A 21794-nucleotide genomic window follows, 5' to 3' on the forward strand; every position below is an offset into this window, starting at 1 on the left:
GGTCCTGCACAATTTTATTACTTTACTCAGCCATAAAGTGTGTAAATGGTCTCTGTTTGCAGTAAAAACAAAGAAAGAAAGAAAGAAAGAAAGAAAGAAAGAAGTTACTAAATCCCTGTCTATGCAACATCTTACTGCACAGAGCAGAGTTGGTCTAGAAAGTGAGTGAAAAACTAATAAGCAGCTACAGGCCAGAAAATTACAATTCCAATTCCAGTCTACCAAATATTGCTCAGGGCCGTTTGTTATTCTTCTTTGTCTTCTTCTTATTGTTATAATTATTATTATTATTATTATTTTTATTACCATTTTACTATTATTTGTTGTTACTCAGCCATCATTATGGGAAGCATGTTAATCTGTTTTGTCATAATTTATTGCTTGCTTGATTGTTTTATTGTGTAACATAAAGGTGGCCTTGCAGCCATTGTGTCATGATAAAGTCTCAGTTTTCTAGCATGTCACAATTGCCTGCCAGTCAGGTGCTCAACCCTGAGAGAAGACACACCAAAGTCCGGTATGGTGAGGGGTGGGGGTGGGCTAAGTGATGGATGGCAAAGCGTGGCTGAGCATATTGCTCCCTTAATAAAAGCTGCCCAGCAATCCACACACAGCTAAGGGTGTATTTTCTCTCTGTGGCTCCCTCCGCTCCCCTCACTTCACCATCATTTTTAAGAGCGAAAACTGGTTTAGGTGTCAGAAAGAATGATGCCCCTCGTCAGACTGCAACTCACCTCTGAGCGGTATCCACAGCTATATTCACAGCAAGTGGCTCTCTATTGGTGTGTGCTGTTTTCTTTTTGACTCTTGTTTTTACCAAGGGCCCAAACAAAAGGAAGACAGAAGACATCATCAAACCTTCATTTGGTGACTTCAGACTCAAAATAATGTTTCATTCTTTATTTGTCGATTAGTAGACAGACACAGCCAATGAAAAAAATGCTTGTCATAAACAGGAAGACTGATGGGGGCCAGGGTGGGGGGGCACTTTGCAGTGCACACTGCATTAGTGCCAATGGAGCACATTTTAAATATATTTATTTTACAGACAATTAGCTATAGAAAACAATGCTAATTATATGAATCAGGTAACTGGCCAGGCCAACATTGTCACAAGTCACTGAGCTACAGTCCAACTTGTAAGGCCAAACCCCATTGCCAGTTCCTTGTCAAATGTTGTGAAAATGTTTAATGTTTTCTAAGTCTGCAAAGAATTTGTTCAGTTTAATTTGTGGTTTGAGCTAATGTCTGCCAGTTTTTTGCTGATTTATGTTTGAGTGTTGGTTTGGTGTTTTCTGCTTTTCTTGATGCAAGCTATGGTTTGAATATCTACTGTATTGTGTGTATGTGTCGGGTTACCAGACGTATGGTCGGAGCCTGCTATTTGTTCTTTCACCATGCTGCTTCCTACATTTTGTACACTTCATGGCCAGGATTTTTTTTTCTTTTAAAGAGCCACAATAATGAAATCCATATCAAATAATAATAATAATAATAATAATAATAATAATAATAATAATAATAATAATATATTTTATTTAAAAGCGCTTTTCTAAATACTCAAAGACACTTTACAGAAAACAAACATCAAATCAGCAAAACAATAAAAAAAAAGAGTACGCCAAAAACATATTAGACTGAGCTAAACTTTAAAAGCCATTTTATAAAGGTGTGTTTTTGTCCGTGCTTTGAATGTTTGAGGGTCGATACAGTCATGGATGTGTTTGGGGAGAGAGTTCCAGAGGGTGGGGGCAGCTACTAAGAAGGTTCTATCTCCCCAGGTTCGGTGCTTGGTCCTAGGAGGTGGAGTCGGGAGGTTTGCATCAGCTGAGTGGAGGCTGCGGGATGAATTGTGGCAATGGAGCAAGTCAGTGAGGTAGGAAGGGGCCTGGTTATGGAGGGCTTTGTGTGTGAGGAGGATTTTAAACTTAATACGCTGTGGAACTGGGAGCCAGTGGAGGTTCTGGAGGACAGAAGTGATGTGATCACGGGTGGAGATGTGGGTAAGCAGATGTGCAGAGGAGTTTTGGATGTACTGTAGTTTATTTAGAGTTTTGGATGGTGTGCCATAGAGGAAGCTGTTGCAGTAGTAATTCTGGAGGTGATGAAAGCGTGGATGACAGTTTCGGCAGCAGAGGAGGAGAGTGATGAGCAGAGTCGGGCAATGTTCTTGAGGTGGAAGAAGGCAGTTCTGGTGATTTGGTAGATGTGATGTTCAAAGCGAGGTTATTGTCAAAGATGACTCTGAGGTTGCGACTGTGGGGGGATGGAGACAGGGAGGAGTTGTCAATGGTGAGGTGGAAACTGTCTGTGATTTTGGTGAGGGATTTGGGGCCGATAATGATGAAGGTCTGATTTGTCACATTTGAGTTTTAGGAAGTTGGTCTGCATCCAGGATTTGATGTTGGTGAGGCAGTTGGAGAGAGTGGAGTGAGTGGCCGGGGTGATGGATTTGGTGGAGATATAAAGCTGGACATCATCAGCATAGCAGTGGAAGTGGAGACCATGGTGGCGAATGATGTTGCCAAGGGGGAACAGGTAGAGTATGAAGAGGAGAGGACCAAGCACCGAACCAGGTTGTATTCTCGGGGAGTTCAAGAAAGTGCAGGGTTGCAGAGGTGCTGGCAGCTGGGAGGTGTTTGGCTAAGGTGCTGATCCAGGAGTTGTTCAATCACTGGGAAGGTGGAGATACAGGAAAAGAGTTTGATCGTAGGAAAAAAACTAACTGGAAAACTAGAGACAATGGAATTGCTGAGTAGACCATGTACCATCGCTAAGTAGACCATGTACCAACTAGAGCAGGTGATAACAATCTGGCAGCATTAGTGAACAGCTCTGGCCAGCAGAAAACCATGCCCAGCCTTTCACATCACCTCTGAAACAAAAAGTACAAAAAGAAAGCCCACGAAAAAACAGGCCACAACAAAGTCCAAACTATGACAATATATAGAATATAGTATACAGTAAAATAAAATCAGTAACTAAACAAATACCAATCCAGATTCAGTTGGGGAAAATTGGAAGCAAATAAGATAAATTTGTTGGTCCTGTAGCTTGAAATGAACTGCTGTGCAGCAGTAAAATGTGAGAACATATACACCATACATACCCAAAAATAATCAATCTTATGATTGTAGAATAATAGGATAGAACATAATTCTGAGTAATTCTATTCTATTCTAATATTCTACCCTTCAATCATAAGATTGCACATATTTTTGAATTTCTAGTTTCTACTCAAGACTGCAGTGTTGTTCAAGATAACATCACTCAAAATGTACATATCAGTCCCCCAACTGCACCCAAACAACCAAGAACCAAAATGTGAGGTTGTGGTCAAATGTTTGCATACACGTGTGAAGAACATGCATATCATGGCAGTCTTGAGTTCCAATAATTTCTTCAAATTTCTGTGATGGAGTGAGTGGGACACATGCTATTTCGTCACTAAAAAAAGAAAGAAAAAAAAGAAAAAAATGTTATTGAAGTTTGGTTCAATAATTATTCTATTATAGTGTCAGACTCAGCAAAAAGAGAGGACTCAGATGCAGATTGGCAACAGTAATGATAGGTTTTATTTTCAGGTTTTTATCTCTTCAGACAGAATGATAAACAAATTGGCTATGAAAATCTTTGGGTCCAGAGGACAAGACAATAAGAAACACTGAATGAACAAAAAACGCTCCCATAGGAGGAAAGAAGAAAACTACACTGTACTCAAAACTGATGCTATGAAAATTTAATAAATCAAAATCACTCTCAGAGGAAAAGGCTCAAAGGCTATCAAAATTATCTACTCTGTTATAAAATTTATCAAGGAAAAACGCTCCAAAGGAGGAAAAAGCAAACGCCATCAAAATACTTGGCTGAAAACAAAAGGTCTAACCAAAAATTTACAAACTCAAAATCACTCTTCTTCAGAGGCATACAAAGACAGAAAATAAAACATGACAATTCTTGACTTGATGCAAGACTATGAACAAGGCTGGATGTATTCAACAGGATGAACAATATACTCTGGCGACGCAGACAGGGGAAGAGAAAGACTTTATACACATGAGGGAGGGGAGCACAGGTGGAAACAATCAAGGATTAGGGATGACGTCAGAGTGGTGACACAAGAGGAAGGGCAAGTGACCTGAAAGGAGAGGAGAGTTACCTTTCAAAATAAAACATGAAATTCACAAGACAAAAAAACCATGACAGGACATCCCTCACCGCGTTGTGACATATAGGACTTCTGAAAGTGTGACCAAATCTTACAATACAGAAAGCAAGTTCAAAGATCCATTTTGCTTATTACAGAAAGTTGTGTCAATCAAATTAGCTTTGTACAATGGCCTCTTAACTACATTTGTGTGCCTATAATTAATAAAGACTGATGACATTTCTGGGCCCATTTTAGTAAGGCTTGTTTGATACACCCAGCCACAAACACTATAATGGGAAAGTCCAAGGAGCTCAGCAGTGATCCGAAAGAGTTAATTATTGATTTGAACAAGTCAGGAAAGTCACTTGGAGCCATTTCAAAGCAGTTACAGGTGGCAAGATGAACTGTGTGTGTTTTTATATATGTGAATGCAAATGCATTTAGGTCTGCAAGCTATTTCCCCAAGCCATTCAAGATAAGTAAAAGATCAAAACTGCTGATCAGTCAACTACATTCTCTTCATATAATGTGATTGCCTGTGATCATGCTATTAATTCAGTAGACAGGTCAGTAGATTGTGCAGTTAGCAGAGGAACGTTGGGTGCACAGGAAGTCACTGGTGACTTCTTTATAACCTCTGGCTTCAGTTAGACCACTTCCTGTTGAACAAATGATAGGAGAAATGGGTATGATGAGCATCTGTCCATGGATAACAACAAGAAATGATAGAACAGTACAAGAATGGTTATCATACTGTATATTTGGATGGTGGTAAATATTTGGAAAGCCGTCTTTAGACATTGCATATGGCATTCTACTGGTGTCATCAAGCTGCCAAATAATGCTATCATGGTGCAAAGCAGACTTTTTAATCAGTATAGAGACTGCAGATCAGAGCAGGCAGCTGTCTCTAAGCCATAACTCTAACACATGTCAGATACACTGTCTTTTAAGCTAACATTTCAACCATATGATCTGGTATACATTGCTAGATACAGCTGACCTCAATAAACGCAACTTCCACTTCACTAATGGTTAAAACTATTAACAAACACAAAAATGACAATTTCCTAACAGAACAGACACAAGTATTACAAAGACAAACAATCAGACATTTTTTACATTTAATTTTGGAACTCAAAACAGCAAACTAAACAAAATACACTGTCAAGCACAAGGCTTGATAGGAAATATGGGCTGTTGTGACAGGGCATTACTCTATTGGTGTACTGATGAGGTTACTATTGGCTGGCCTAATGCTGTGTGGCCTGACAGTACATATCATGATGATGAGGTCTGTGTGTTGTTTTCAAGGTGTTTCCCCTGGTGTTTACCCGGTATCTACCTAAGCATGTACCTGCTGACTGTTAATAGTCATATGGATGCTGTTATAATGTGTTACAATTGAGCTCCTGACCCACCAAACATACTGGAAAGTGTCAAAGTTACTTTTTTTGGTCACCATCAGTAAATTGGTTGCTGTCTGACTCTCACTCACAGGGAGGAATGCTGTTTTCTGGGGGAAAGTTCACTGACGTCTCGGTTGGGCGGGTTCACCGTCACAGAGATTTTTTTTCTCAACACAAAACACCTGGTGAGTTAAAGTTTTTTGCTGGTGACAGGTGCTGTTTTTTGGGCAGAACTGTGACGAAGAGTCTGTAGAACAAGCAGGAGCACAGATGCTTCTCCACATATAACTGCAGTATTTTTAAACTCATATAAATTGCAAAAGACAGTTACAGTTATTTTGTTACTGTTGTCTGGTCATGTAACTTTGTCTTGCTTTGTGGGACATTTACTTTATATTGTTGAGTGAAGGACCTCTGTAGTTGTCAGACTGTCAGACTGACATGCCCCTACCCTGCGCAGCCGGAGCCATTCAGACAGGTTTGGGTTGCCAATGCTCCGTCTCTGATACTACCTCCAGAGGCACTTCAGCACTGCAGAGGTTTCACCCCTCGCTGCTTCTGAGACTTACCCTAACCCTCACACAGAGGAGGGTGCGGAGAATTAGTGCTGGATCTCCGCACTCAAAGGACAGTGTGAATGGGGCCAGAGACACCACTTTGATCACGTGACAATATTTTCTGTCTAGTGCTACTGCTCAAAGTTCAACCATATGGCACAGGTTCAACACCAAGTATCTTGGTGTTTGTCAAGGATAACACGTTCCAGGGAATCAGTGAGTAGCAGTGGTAAAAAAAAAGCTAGTCAAAAGTTAATCTTTCTTTTGAAGTTCATTAGAAAGCCAACAGATATCCTTTTTGAGGTCAACAATCGTAACGAACACCTTCACATTTCTTGGGGTTACACATCAGTCCCTGTCCATTCCAGTTTCAGTAGTTTCAGGACAAAAAAAAAAAAAAATCAATGGAAACTGAATGATTAGTAAAAGGGTGCCAATGATGTCCACAGCATTTTGTTGTTTGCTCTTACCTTCGATGAGGTTGTAGAGGTTGCAGTAGTTGGTGCCATGGTCTTTGATGGCATACCAGGACTCAGAGATTGACATAGCCTACAAAGTCATAATTTGATGTGTTAGGGTTAGTTTTACCCTGAAAACAAATGGTTTTAGGTTGTGTTAGAATTTCTTGTTGTGCAAAAGTTTGATTGACAGGGTTGTAAAAATCATCATCAGTTAAACATCAGATGTAATGAACCTTCCTTTCCTAGCTTGCTTTCCAACCCTACAGGAAAAAAAAAAAAATAAATAAAAAAACTGTTAAAAGTCTCTAAAGCTCTCTCCCTATTACTCTTTACCTGTTCTATAGGATGCTGTTGGTTCTCAGAGGTGGCGTCTCTCAGTATGTTGATGCAGTATTTAATGCTGTATTCCTATAATCATTTTTTATGGTTTCCTTGGAGCTGGGAATCGGTTCGATCCTAAGAAGAGGGCTCGACAATTGTTTCTATATATATATATATATATATATATTTTCTTTAACAGAGATATTACATTTCTCGATCTTATCATCATAGAGTTGTGTCAGTGTGCATGTGTAGCTAGCTAATTCAATGTAGTGAGATGGCGGTGAGGACAGTATTAACCTTGTGGAAATATTCCAGTTATTTTGAATTTTTGGATGAAAAGGACAAGATACTGTAACAGTAATGTGCAACAAGTGGCCAACTACTCTCAGTGAGTAACTTTTCTCAGTAGATACAGTAATTCGATAAAATCATTTCTGTTTTCATTTTATTTATCCTTGGCCAGCTGTTTGTCTTATGACTCTTATTTCTGTCTGGTTCCTGTGTTGTCCGTTTATTTTTTATTTTTTTCATATTTATGGTCTTCGTGACCTATTTGCAGACTGGTTGTCGAATCTTAATTTCTGTTTGTCATTTGGACTTAATTCCTGTTGGTAGCCAGACCTCACATCTGGTTTACATTTGTGTTGGTCTCCATGTCCTAGTTTTCATCTGATCATATGACTTTTTAATTCATATTTGGTCCTCATTGACCTTTAATCATACTGTTTATGTCATAAGTATTAATTACTGAAGAAAAATCTTGATATTTATGATTTTCTTCCCCGTTATGCATTTCTCTGTCTAATACTCTGAAGCTTACTTTTGCTAGAAATATTCTGTCTGGCCGTTCCTTTCTATTCTGTACTTTTCTTTGCTGGGGTTCCTGTTCTACACGTGGCTTAATCACCTCCCTAAATATTACTACGACATAGTCAATCTACTGACTGAAATGAACCTCAGTATAAGTTCAATCAGGAAGACTTTTCAATCACCTTGCTCCCCAATCCCTCCTTTGACCATAGGTGTTTCATTTTCGCTCTTTTCATCCAGATTTGGCCACAAACGCCATCAGCCACTCATGTCACTGCATGTCACCTGCTGCTGTCAGCTGTCATTTCAGGCTTCTCCACCCCATCTCCTCCAGTTCTTCATATCCAGTGTCCAGGTTCTACTCATCTCCAGGATTTTCCTCCACCATCATCACCACCACTATTCCACGCACAGCTTCATCACCTCCCCAGATAATACTGCATCACAATGGAGTCTAACTTCCAAGCACTTCTACATTGTCTTTTGTGCAAAGGTCTCTCAGAGTCTCTCCTGAATTAACACAGATTGGAGTCAGATATACCCATATCCTTAATAATAGAGGTTATTGGTTAATATAAAAATGCAACATAGAGATACTTTAGCAATATAAACAACTAATACAATACTAATTTTGTTCTGTACCAGTCCAATGTCACTCTAGACACTGGAATTGGCAGCTCCAATTTCGGTGAGATTTGAGATAGAGCCAGCTCAAGTACTGGCAGCTGCAGCAGGTCACTGGCAGATGCCACAAATAGTGGCTGCCACTATTTGAGCCATTGCTAGAGACTTTTTAAGTTGATCAGGTAAACTCCTTGGAGGTGATTGAAGGATCACAGGGAGGAAATCATACAGCATGCACTCTCTCTGCACCAGATATGCAGTTGCTCCCCATTCTGACCCATAGTGGTTACTATGACAATGTGACCAATTTTAAGTTACTAACTTTATGGAAGATCATCCTCAGTTTTTCTAATATGTCAAAATGATGGCAAGGCTTCAGATTTCACCATCATTGTAAAAGAACTCGTCACTTACTGGACATATTTGGTTAATTCAACCTCTTTGTGACAGAGAAACAGAAAGCAAGGATATGGAAAGGATTATTATTAAAGTGGTCAAGAGCAAACAGAGCTTGCCACTAAGAGGAACTGCTGTCCTTGTATGTTGTAACTTGTTGGATGATGATACAGTTTTGGCTGGTTTAGTTTTCCAGAATCTGTCAGATCATGAATCCCAGAAGAGTGAAAACTTACCGAAATATGACAACAGCTGAAGAAGTGATAGGATGCCAGCCGGAAGTTGATGTTGTCCACATACCTCTTAAAGGGAGTTGTGTGTTTGGCTGCTATAAAGTGGGCAGAGGCAGACTGTAGCTGCAGAGAGAACAAACCATGTTTGATTAAAGACCGTTCACCAGTGCTTGAAGTGGGCTAGTACTCACTAGTATGCAATGCAGGCACTTTTGCATTTTGCTCTTTGGCGTAGCGTGACCTTATTCTTAGATACCAACACTTCTTACAAGCTGCCACTCTCTTTTCTCCACTCTTCACATCTCCCCAGAGACACACGGGAGGTGAAAGTGCAGCCACCTGTGTGGCCATGTCGACATGTTAACCAATTGGGCTGTTCAGACAGAGGCTTGCATTCTTCAGCTTTTTGGTGCCTGTGTTGATTGATCTGTGTGCTATTGGATGAATGTGTCAAGAAAACACACAAAGCTATTAGAAATATGGTGACAAAATGATATCTAATCTAGATTTAATCTAGAATTAGAAAACAACTGCTTGTGATTGTGTTTTATGGTGGTTTGTTTCTCCCTCTGGGAGTTGTTTTTGATTAAGGATTTTTCCTTTAACTCCCACCTATAGCAAATTTCAAGGGCTGCCTGTTTCCTTTGGAACATTGCAAAAATGGATCTGGATGAAAAAAATGGAAGGACAGATACGGCCACCAGCCACGCCCATTAATGGCAGCTCACCTCTAAATGATCTGTGCAATTGGTATGGTGCTAGATTGGATTTTAGGGACTTTTAGTAAACCCAAAGGGACTGTTTCAATTTGGTAGGCCAGAGTAACCTTTAAGAACCTTTAAGATATTTTGCACACTTAACACCTAACTTTATACCTCACCAGGACATAAAATCAATGTCCACAACTTTTACTTTAACTATATTATGTTACTTTTATTGCATAGACTTTAGCAAGGGCAAAGCGTACACAACTCTATACTTATTTTTTATCAAAAATCCTTATTGATAAAATCACAATACTGTAAATAAAAAATAAAAAAATCATAGAAAAGAGCTCAGGCTTCCTTAAACATACTTAAAAGTAGGTGAGATGGAGAGGGTCAGGTCTTTCCATGGCTTCCATTTAACTTCCTGCTGAAAGTCCAAGTCCTTGAGGCAAATCCCAACCCCGCCCGAAGTCGCTCAATTTCCTAAAAGTCCAAACTTCAAGCCAGCAGAGTGAACAAAAGTACTCCAATATCCAATTTGTAATCCACAGCATGATGGCAAAAATGGTTGATCCTTTGTGCTCTTATTTCCTTGGTCTGCTTCTGCTGAAGATTTCTTTAAGTCCTTTCTGCGATGTTTAGGCTGCTCACATACTCCGTCTCAGGTGTTGCTTCAATGCTGGACCGAGTGGAAGAACGCTCTTTAGTCCATGATTCTGGGTTTATATACTCTCTTGCTTCCGGCAGTGGCTTGGTTTCTGTCCATATTAGGAGATTTTCCTGTTATCTCTCTGTTCAATGGCTAACAATCTCTTGATGACGGCTAACGATTTTGTAATGATCTGACCATCCTTTCACCGAGGACAAGGTGTGACACTTCCTCTTGACTGCTTGTAAAAGTATTGGGTCAGAATATCAAGTGATCCCCAAGATTTAAACACTGCTTGTGATGACCTATTTCATCCATGTTTGACTTGCTTGCTGACTTCAGGTTTTCCTATCTTTGTGTGATACCTATTGGCCTGTTTTCATTGCGCTCTGTAATATATTGGTTTGTTGCAGACTAGATTATGTCATTTTGTTCCGCGTGTCTGGACAAAATATTAATCTTAATTCCTTAATTCAATACCTATATTATTTCACAATGTATTTTTTTTTAGCTAGCTAAACTCAGCCAAACTTAACCCTCAGAATCCCAATCACATTTTTACTCAATGTAGTCTCATTTTTCACTGCAAAGTGAAGTGCTGCACCTCTATAGATTCAGGACAACCATGGCTATAGGCTTGTATAACCCAATCATGTCTTCATGCAGTGTACCAAAATCTAAAAGCTATAAATCATTAGAAAAAATATTGAATTGAAAAAAAAAAAAAATGAATTTCTGTGATTTTATCTTTCTTAAAAATTGAAAAAATAAGGAATTAGTGTATACACCACATTTTCAGGTACCCCCAGGCCTAAGGAACATAGGAAAAATATTGGTGATGGACCTACATTCAAAGAATCTACAAATTCTGCAGTCTTACTTGATGTTTGGATTTCCTGGCCATTTTTGCTTCTGTCACATTTTTACTCTGTGGTCTCTTCAGTGAAATACGAAGTCCTGCACCTCTATGGGTTCAGGACAACCATGGTTAACGCCAGATGTAACCCATCAATATCTCCTGAGCAGTATAACATCATCAGAATGCAATAAGTCATTCAATGAAGAAAAACGAACATTGACATTTTATAAATATGTATTTTCAAAACAAGGAAGAACTGTGAATAACTATGTACAACATATTTCAAGGTCCACACAAGTCTGTGGTCCACAGAATAACGTTTCTGAGCCATTTTCTCAAAATAAACAAAGATCTTCTCCTCTCTGTATTTCTCTCGTTCCTCTCTCTCCGACTTCTTCACTGTCACCCTTAGTGAAAAGTCGGTTTGTCTGGGAAATAAGTTGTTAAATTTGACCTAAAACAAGTTTTGTAAGGCACTGAGAGCAGGCATATAGAACCTGCTCATTGGTGCTGAGCAGCTCTGAGCAGAAATGTTAATGTTGTTTGGACACAGTGACCAGCAATATTTTTAGAGGTTAGAAGGTAAGGCCCTTAACCCCATGTACACCATGTCTACTGTCAAGCATCGTGGTGGTAGTATTATGCTGTGGGCTTGTTTTGCTGTTAGTGGATCTGGTGCTCTAATGAATGTAAATGGAATAATGATTGGACATGAGGATGATCTCAAAATTCTTTAGGAAAAACCTCTACCCTAGATGCTGGTATTGGGAGCACAAAGAGCAAAGTTCAAGGGAGAGTGTTGGGAGGGGCAAAGGTCTCAGCCAATGCAACTCACCCAGGCAGCCACAGAAGGGAAACTGATTGAAGAAACTGCACTCAGTAGGGGAAAATGGTGAGTCAGACATTAGGGCTGTTTGCGCATCGGAAAATACAGCATGTTCAGGTAAGAGACAGCCAAGGAGAGCATGATGAGTTTAAGATGAATATGATTCACTCAAGTCATGTACATATGTATATTTTAAAGATTTAACCAATGAGTGACCCACATACTTGTTTGTGACCAAGGCTGTGTAAACCATTATGCCGTAATATTACATTTTTTAACGTCACCTCAGCTCTAGTGTATAAAAATAGAAGCATTTCAGAGGTATAGCAGATTTCTCTATCTTCAGCAGAAGCGTATTCATTTTTACTCTATATTACATTTATCATTGTAGACATAGATTTTTGTTTACCTTCTCTTGCTCTAGTTATCGTCATCCTTTCCACCTAAATGTATTTAAAGTCTGGACATATACTCTAGACAATATACTCTAATGTGAGGGGTATGCCCACCAATTCCTTTTTAGGAAATTCATTTGCCCCCACCCACCACTTTTCCAGTATTCTTGGTTCACTGTCACGATATGCATAAAACATTAATGAGGCAACCAAGGTCATGGACAGGGAGTATTGTTGTCAAAAATATAAATATTCAATACACACCAATTCGGAGTAATTAAAACATGTGTTAATTTTGTATTATGTATAAATCATGTATTAATATACTAGTACCAGCTGCACTCCCTCGCGTAGATTTTTTTAAAATTACATAATTAAACAATAATTTTAAAAGTAAAAGGTGTTATACAACTCAGTAAATAATAAACTCACAGTGATGTTAGCAAGTGTGCAAAGGACAGAGAGAGAGAGAGAGAGAGAGAAAGAGCATATGTGTTATAGCTCTGTAAGTAGCAGTGCAGTACGTGTAAATCTCCTCGAGACTAAACCCAAACATATCTAAATTTAAATCTACTAAAGTTAAGGGAGTTGGCCACAGAGTTAGCACAAACTTAGACCTAGGTTCACTTCTTCTAATTTAAGTGACAGACCCCTTCCCCAACACCCAAACACTATTTGGTAAGGCTTTCTAGCAGAAACCTTGCACATTATCTTTAAACGCCTGATGTAACGAGAAATAAAAGGTATCAAAATAAGTGTTACATTTAATGTGGCAGCTGGGATTGGCTCCATCGAAAATCATATTGAATATTGATTTTTTTAAAAGGTATTGATTCAAAGGTAAAAATTTCAATATGGTGACAACTATAGCAGGAAAGTAGCATGTAAGTCCTTGCAACTCGCATCACAGCAGTTCACACCTGCCAGTTGAGACATTTATAATCAGCTGTGCTGCAGTCAACTGGAATTTAGTCTCAGACAGAAGTACAAGGGGCGCACACACAAACCTTATATAGGCACCTCTGTCCTCCCATGGTGCAGCCAGCCATGGTTCCCCACATCTTAATCTGTGAGACCAGGGATTCATAAACTACTTGACATGGTATTGCAAAGTACCTGCAAGGGAAAACACAAGCACAGTCACTGCATGTGATTAGAGCCCATATAATCACACCTTGAAACAAGTCAAGTTGGCATTGTAAATGCAGTGGTGGCATCTAGTGGAGATAAGGTGCAAGTGTTGCGTATTTCTTTGACTACATGAAAGTTTTGTCTATAATGAGTCATTTTAGAAGGCTGACTTTTTGTTACTGCTTATAACACATCAATATTTATATTATAATATTTTACTGTCAACATTACTTATGTTTTTGTGTAAAACAGAACTTATCCATTATTCATTTTCAATGTTTTGTATCTCACATAAGAATATAAGTGAGATCAGATTAAAATTAAAGAAAATGTGGACTGTTACTTAATCCTTCCAAAAAGTTTAGCCCATCTTTTTCTTGCTTCTCTTAAGGCTGATGATCGAAAAATATCATTTCAAGAGGGCCTAAGCAATTAAAAACTTGGTGAAAGTGACACTAAGGCTCACATCGTCCCACTTTTACCAGGAATACCGTCTCAGTCCATGTCCTGGTTTGGGGCCTGCTTGACCCCAGAATTTTCCATTCACAGTAAAAATGACATCTCAGTGGCCAGCTTTCTGATTAGGCTGATCAGTTAAAGTCATTATGTCTAATCAGATGATCATATCACATGTTCTTTCCAAACATATGCCTAAATGCATGCACTGTTGTTTTGACAGGAAACATTTTAGATGTTAATTGAATCTGTTAATTACAACCGATATACACACACAATCTAAAATGCCATTTAAAAGAAAGAACAATTTCAACCGGAGTGAAGTTTAGAATGTCAACAGAACTCAATTAATGTCCCTTTTATTTTTTTTATTTTTGTTCTTCTCAGTGTTGAGGTTTACTTGTTTGTTTCTGCTGTCATTTTCACCCATACCTGCAAAACATGTTGGTCCAACCTGATATTTAGTGCTGATCTGATATTGCTTCTGTGCTTATTTCATGTACTATACTGCTTTGCTAGCCTCGTTGATACCTACCTTATTTGAACCTCTAGTTTGGTAAAACTCAAGCTGTAATTTTCTTTTGTCTGTGGCCCAAGAGGCAAAGACATTCTCCAATCTAAGGTTAATCAAAGTGTTGTTGTTAATGAGATACGAAAGCATCTAAAGCAATGTATTTGGATTAAATGGTTTTGTACACTTTACACTGTACACAAATATCATGAAAAAAAAAAAACAGTTAAATTGTATGTAAGCTAAGGTGTGGCGCAACAGTTTTCTACACAGATGTTATTGTAAACAAGCAACATGATTCAGTCAATTCACAGTGAATTCTCTCAAAATCTAGTAAAATTATGAAAGTAAAGAGAACTAAGACCTAAGTTGTTTGTATTACTGATGCCTCAACCACAAGTAGTATGAAACAATGTAATGTGCCAGATATAGTAAAACTGCACGGGCAAAGTCAAACAGTGATCACAAACAACACTCACCTACACTGATGGAATCATACATACACTAATGTTTACTGAAGATCACTAGAAGCTAAACCTGCAACATACAATATAAAGAGGGAATTCATGCTTGAATAGTAACTTAATTCATTATCTGTTAGTAAGTTTATTAAAAGAAAAACATTTAAACATTTTATTTGGATTTCCAGTCAAATACGCAACTATGACTAATGTAATAAAAATTGTTTTGTGGAATGTCATTTTCTGCAGAATAATGCAATTTTGATAACAGAAAACAATGAGACTCTAAAACAAATATGACACATTGATGTCATATGAACAATAGAAAAATAAATAAATACATACATTATTAATAATAATAATAATAATAATAATAATAATAATAATAATAATAATAAATACAAAAATGAAAGCATACCATTCTACTTTGCACTGGGCATGGAGAGGGCCAGCACAACAAAGCTGAGAGGTGCTCACTGCCAGGAAAACTGCAAGGAACCAACCCACTGGATACATTTTGCTCCACTGCCTCAGTGGATTCATTCAGTCTAGACTTAGTAGCAATGCTGACAACAGCTCCAATGTCCGGGAGACAGGAAAAAAAGGAGGCAAAACATCACAGGATGATCATGTGCTTCTCAGTAGAGGAAGCAGCCTAAATTCAATTTATGTTCTAGGAAGAGACAATGGAGAGAAACTACATATATTTGGTCTACAGAGACACCTAGAGGGAACATGTTATAGTGCAGAGCTACTCTCTCTCAGCCTCTGCCTGTCCCTTTGCTGCTGCAACTCAGAGTACCATGACTGTCAAAATGTTGGTGAGTCCAGATCCGGTGCTGATGTCTTTGAAACAAAAACATAATTTTTGATCTAAGAAATTAGGGTGTATAAACAGTCATGCAACATTCATTTAGCCTGTCCCACTGTCTGCACTCTTATGGGAGCCTACAGCTTAATTTCTGCTTGGTTTCCTAAAGACTCTTGAAAGTTATGATCAAGAGATGTTGTCCCGCAATTTAATTGGCTCTAGTTTTCAAAGTCAAAACACTGCAAGACAGATGCTTCCTCTAAAATGTGTCATTTATGACAATGGTTGTGAGGGAAGGAGGGATCGCTGTCATCACCAGTCTGTGTTAGCAGCTGTCAATCCAGCTGAGCCGTCACTTAATCTGTCACTATGTCCGCTGTCCCGTCCTCACAGTGAGGAAAATTGAGAGTGAAAAGGGCTGTAGACTTTGGCAAAATATAATGGAAACCACAAAAAATGACGATGCAGCCACAACAGAGACTGCCAGACTTCTTACACCTGGGTGAAGCAGGTGGAAGACGACTCTCACTGAGTTTGTGAACATTGCCAGAGTTATATCTCATTGTCACATGGAGAGCAATTAAACACATACACATCTATACAATCAGTCTTACAGTCTTTAGCTCAACCGAAAGTATTTAGGAAAGGTCCCCATGTGTTGAAAATTGAGTCTGAGTCACTGACTGAGAAGCAGATCTTTTCGAGGCTAAGACAGGACATAATGTCCCTCAACCAGTGAGCGTGGATGGGTGGAGCAGCATCTCTCCACCTTAGAAGCAGTAACCGTCTGGTCATAAGAGAGGCAAAGGACAACATGCAATGTTTGAGTCATCCATCTCGCCAATAGTACCAAAAAGGTCAACCAGAAGGCTGGGCTCCAATTCGAAATATATGATTTGGGATAGGGTTTGGAAGATGTCCCTCTAGTGTTTTTCCAGGTTAGGGCACATCCAAAACATAAGGATAAGCGAGGCCTCATTTCTTTTACACATGTCACAGCAGGGATCTATGTCTGGATACGTGCAAGACAATTTGACTTCGACAAATAATTTTTTGGACATTATTTTTCCATGAATATTGTCATAATGGGCAGTCAACATGGTTTTGAAATTGTGTCCAAAATGTAAGGGAACATACATTTGCAGCCCAATAGTAAAAGAGAAAAATAGGTAATGCAAGGCCTCCATCATTTTTACGTTTTTGAAGGTGAACTTTATTTGGCCAAGGGCATTTGCCCTTCCATATGTAGTGTAGCGAGGAGGAGATTAAAAAGGGGTTGCAACTAATATTACTAAAGAGCACAACAATGCCACCCTGGGAATTTCACCCAGGGAATTACTCTCAGACACAAGGCACACAAGTTTGTGGTTACTTAGAGGACATGAGACATGGTTCGAAGTTTAAAATACACTTACACACAAAGAAAGTGGCAAACCTAATCAGGGCTGAGGCCAAAGTGGATGGATGAAGGTTAGTGCAGGGGAGGGATCCACCAAAAAAACAAAAAACAAAAAAACAAACAAACTTAAGTCACACGTGAATAAGTCCAACGTTAACACAAAGCAACTTCTTTATCATTTAACTTCTTAAACCATTTAAACTAGACAACATCACTGATCCAGCCAACAATCAAGGGTAACACTACGGCCAGAGCCGGATATGACAACCATGATTATTTTCCATTGCTTATGTCAGAGCTGAGTGGGTACCTGTGTAAATATTACATGTGCAACAATGTAAACACAGAGAGTAACAACAGTTATAGAAGATGGTTAAAGGTTGTTATCAAGCTAGAGTAAATGTTCGCTTGACGTGACAAAGTTGTTGTTTATTGGCTTGCTGTCAGCTGTGTTCAGCTGTCATGTCCAGCTGCTCAACCTAATGCAACAACGGTGGCGCCTGGATGAGCAACGAAGGAGACTGCTCCTCTTGCTAGCGACCCCAACAGCAAATTTCTCAAGGAGACAGCAGCAACGCACCCGCGTCAGTGGAGGTTCTGGACGAAGCCAGGTTGGACCTCTGCCTGGTAGGATAATTTTGAAAAACCAGGTGGTAATTGAAGAGGAATGGCGAGAGAACTGTCGAATGTCCCGAACTGCGCTAGTGTCGTTGAGTGAGATGCTTTGCCCGCACATCCAAAGACAGGTCACAGTGATGTGTTTGCATGTTGATGTGGTGAAAAAAAATGGCCCTCACTCTCTACTACCTGGCAGATGAGGCAAGGATGCAAAAAACAGGGAGTTCATTTGGCTTGTTAAGACAGTCAGTCTTCAAAATAGTGCAACAAATATGTCGGGCAATAACTTGTATGACATGTGGGCCCCCAACACATTCAGTTTCCTAAAAGGGAGGAACAAGACCAAGAACTGACAGCAGCCTTTGAAAGAGCCCATGTCGTCCCACAATGCATCGGTGCGGTGGACAGCACACACATTTACATCCAGCAGCCTGTGTCTGACTCCAGTGATTACTTTGACAGATAGGACAACATTGCATTTGTATGTTATTATTGTTGCAATTGTGTAGCCTATTATTGTGAAATACATTTACATGTAGGCTTACGTGTTTACTGGGGAGGGAAATGTGGTATGCTGAGATTGTTTTTCTTGTTTGTGTGTATGTTAGCCCTTCGCACGACTGGTTATGCATTAGTTAGCCTAATGCATAACCAGTCATGAGAAGGTGTGTGTGTGTGTGTGTGTGTGTGTGTGTGCACGCATGCTTGCATTATTATTCAACAGTGGCATCACATCTTAAGGACGGGGTGATCTAAACTGGGGCGCTTCGAAGTGTGCAACCCGAAGCAGTCTACCTGCCGTTGTTTGTGTTTGTATTTTATCTCTGTTTTTTACCTGGCGGAACGTGTTGTTATTGGTGTGTGTGGGAGATCTTTTATGTCTAACACTCAGTACATGGACTATGGGCTCCTTGGCACAGTTCTATGCACTTTTTTGTGTTAACGCTGTCGTTGGCGTTTATTTGCCATGAGGCAGCAGGACATGGTGCACCCGGCAAGAACGGGAGTCGCATTATCTTTAGTCATGAACTCCTCCTTTCCCTGAGGACCAACACTGCTGGAAGGGTACCGGCAGGTATAACGGCTGAACTGTACATCCCACACAGCCCTGACAATGTCCCCGTTCACCAGACCACCTGAAGGAAAAGAGGACGGAGAGGGGGCATACATCGGAGACAGAAACGTCTCAGCCTGGACAACCGCTGCCGGTTTCCTCCGCTGCCTACAGTTCTGCTCTCAAATGCACAGCCCATCAGGAACAAGGTGAATGAGCTGGAAGCGTCAGCCAAATTTAAACCTGAAGTTTGGGAAGCATGTCTGCTAGCATTCACTGAGACATGGCTCAGTGAAGCAGATCAAGACGAGGACCTGGCAATAAGTGGGTTCAGCAGCCCACTTCATCGAGACCGGTCCCCAGAGATCACAGGGAAGAGTCGAGGAGGGGGAGTGTGTCTTTTTGTTAATCGGAGGTACTGTAACACTGTTGTGATCTGGGAAAAGTTATGTACTCCTGATATTGAAATGTTGTCTGTCTCACTCTGGCCTCACTATTTACCTCACCAATTTCAACAGCTGTTTTTAATGCTTGTTTACATTCACACATGCAGAGGTGTCAAGTAACAAAGTAAAAATACTTTGTTACCTTTTGGCTATCTATACTTTCCTGGAGTAATTATTTTTCAGCTGACTTTTTACTTCTACTCCTTACATTTTCATGCTATTATCTGTACTTTCTACTCCTTACATTTTAAAAATAGCCCCTAATCCTTCAAAAAAACAAAAAACGAAACCTATCCAGATAAATTGCGTCATCCGGATAGAGTGAATTTGATTATGGTTGGATGAGAAGTATAAACATAGTACCGATCTGACACCCTATTGGTTTGTACGTGATCCCTGCACATGACACAAATCACATCACACTTCAGCAATGACAGAGCAGCATACATATGCAGCACTAGCCAAGTGGGAGGATGTCCGTGGCAGAGACTCAAAAGAACGCAAACGAAATGTCCCACCAAGCACCAGCAAGGAGGTTGGTAGCCAGGAAGACCAGCCAACACATGTACATCCCTGGCCGTACCTGGAAGATTTTTTGAAATAGTTGGATGCGAAAACAAAAACTTTCAAATGTGCTGCAAGCTCTGCACCCAAGTACCACGAGCTAATGGCTTTCAAAAACTCATCGTCTAATTTTAAAAAAAGAATATTAAGGTGAGCTGAACGTTTGTTATTATCAGTCGATTAATGACAAAATATTGCAGAGACCTAGTAACGTACTAATGTTAAGTTTGCTATGGCTAGGTACATGTCAAGAAATGCCATGGTTTGCTTGCTAGCAGTAACGTTAGGCTATGATTCAACGTTGCTATTGCGTTTGGTGGGCTCTGCGTGAGATTTGAAATTTGACTTCAGACAAATGTTATTGGAGCTTATATTATTGCTATATGCACTATTGGTAAGTTAACTGTGCAAAGCTACAGTCTACAGCAGGTTGTTAAAGCATGTACTAAGGATATGCATGATCCTGTCTGTGTATGAGAGTATGCGTACCTGTGTGGGGCAGGTCCTATAAAGTCCTTGTAAAGAGGTAATAGGCCCAACTATCAGCCAAATTCTGTTTTTAAAAATGAATTTAGTTGGACTATCTCATCAATAATGCTACTTTTCAGTCATGCCAGCAGCTGCCTGTGGTCCTAAAACAGCTTTAAGTGGCAATATTCTGGTCTGCTCAACATAATTGCATAGACCAGTGAAACTGCCTCCTAACGTAGTCTGACTTTCATTCATGAACTTCAAGCATGACAATTAATACAGAGGAAGTCCTAGATCAGGGGTACTCAAATACAAATCTTAAAGGGCCACAAAGATTTTTTTTCAATGACTCAAATGTCCATGTATTGAGGTCAATCAGGCCACATGCAATAATATTGTAATATTCAAAACTAAATGTCCTTTTCATTCAAAAAGACACCAAAAATACAAGCAAAAATAAAATGTAATTTCCATTTTGACATGAATTAAAATATATAGTTGAAAGTTGATTGAAGTTGAAGTTTATCCTCAGTGAGAATGGCTTCTTGTGCTTACTCTGTTACTTTTTGTTGTTGTGTCATAGATGTGAAAAGAATCTGGGTTGCAGCTTGACATGACAATTTCAGTGTATTTATTTTTGTTCTTACCTCTGAATTTTGAGGAAATGTCTCTTCAAAATTCCTAGGCTTCATCTCATAATGCCGTTTTGAAATTGGAGATCTTCATCACAGCTATAGTCTACAGCTATAGCTGTCTGTGTTTTGTTAGCATGGAGACAAGTCCTGGTATACACGTGCCAACCCAACCAAAACACATAGTGAAGGAATAATAGTTTGGGGGCCACACTAGGAGGCCGGCAGGCTGGATGCGGCCAGAGGATCATTGTCCTAGAGAGTCTGAGCTTGTAGTTTGAGAGAAATAATATGAATCTCAATCTGTGCCTGTATAATTATTTTCTCCACAGAAGAAACACCCCACTCATCTAGCGATGTACACGTAACTTACTTTAGCAGCCTTCAAAAGGAGGTCATCCGCTGAATGTTCTTTGGCCCCATACCTTTTCTGCCTTGACTGGTGCCCTAAATGATATTCACACAGAATTCAATATTAGAGAGAAGATCTTTCACACTACAACTGACAACGGCTCAAACTTCTTGAAAGCCTTCAGAGTTTACGGGCAGACTGACAAAAACAACAATACTGAACCTGTAGGAGAGTGTGATGGAGAAGAGGATGATGGATGATGGTGATTACGATGAAGAAGAGGAAAGTGTTGAGGGTGTTGAAGTTGTTGATGCCGGAGCCCTGTTGGACGTAGATGACTACTTGGAATACTAGCTACCCAAGCACCATCGCTGTGCCTGCCACCTCCTCAATTTAGCGTCCACAGTTTATGCTTCAAAAGCAAAGGTCAACCCATTGCACAAGTGTGTGTCAAGGTCCACATTTGCCGAATGCTCTAGCCTGTGGAA

The 21794-nt window shown here is 39.7% G+C and overlaps 1 protein-coding gene across 1 annotated transcript; it reads right to left on the reverse strand.

Annotated features, from left to right (window-relative positions):
* Nucleotides 1–4691: 4691 nt before the first annotated feature.
* On the reverse strand, nt 4692–15426 carry LOC119008882. The gene is made up of 5 exons (XM_037079598.1): nt 15378–15426; nt 13408–13516; nt 8968–9087; nt 6587–6665; nt 4692–4809 (listed from the first exon to the last, which is right to left on the reverse strand). The coding sequence occupies exons 2-5, from the start codon at nt 13459–13461 to the stop codon at nt 4718–4720; spliced, it is 345 nt and encodes a 114-aa protein (XP_036935493.1). The 5' UTR covers nt 13462–13516; nt 15378–15426; the 3' UTR covers nt 4692–4717.
* Nucleotides 15427–21794: the final 6368 nt, after the last annotated feature.

Source organism: Acanthopagrus latus, chromosome 19, assembly GCF_904848185.1.
Source record: "Acanthopagrus latus isolate v.2019 chromosome 19, fAcaLat1.1, whole genome shotgun sequence".
In the NCBI taxonomy this organism is placed as follows: domain Eukaryota; kingdom Metazoa; phylum Chordata; class Actinopteri; order Spariformes; family Sparidae; genus Acanthopagrus; species Acanthopagrus latus.

Bases quoted from the DNA above. Each gene is read 5' to 3' on its own strand.
- LOC119008882 (XM_037079598.1), bottom strand. From the start codon at position 13,461: ATGTGGGGAACCATGGCTGGCTGCACCATGGGAGGACAGAGGTGCCTA. The intron at 9,088-13,407 runs GTTTGTGTGTGC...TTCTCTCTGCAG, and splicing joins GACAGAGGTGCCTATATAAG to CTACAGTCTGCCTCTGCCCA. The intron at 6,666-8,967 runs GTAAGTTTTCAC...ATGACTTTGTAG, and splicing joins TCAGCTGTTGTCATATTTCG to GCTATGTCAATCTCTGAGTC.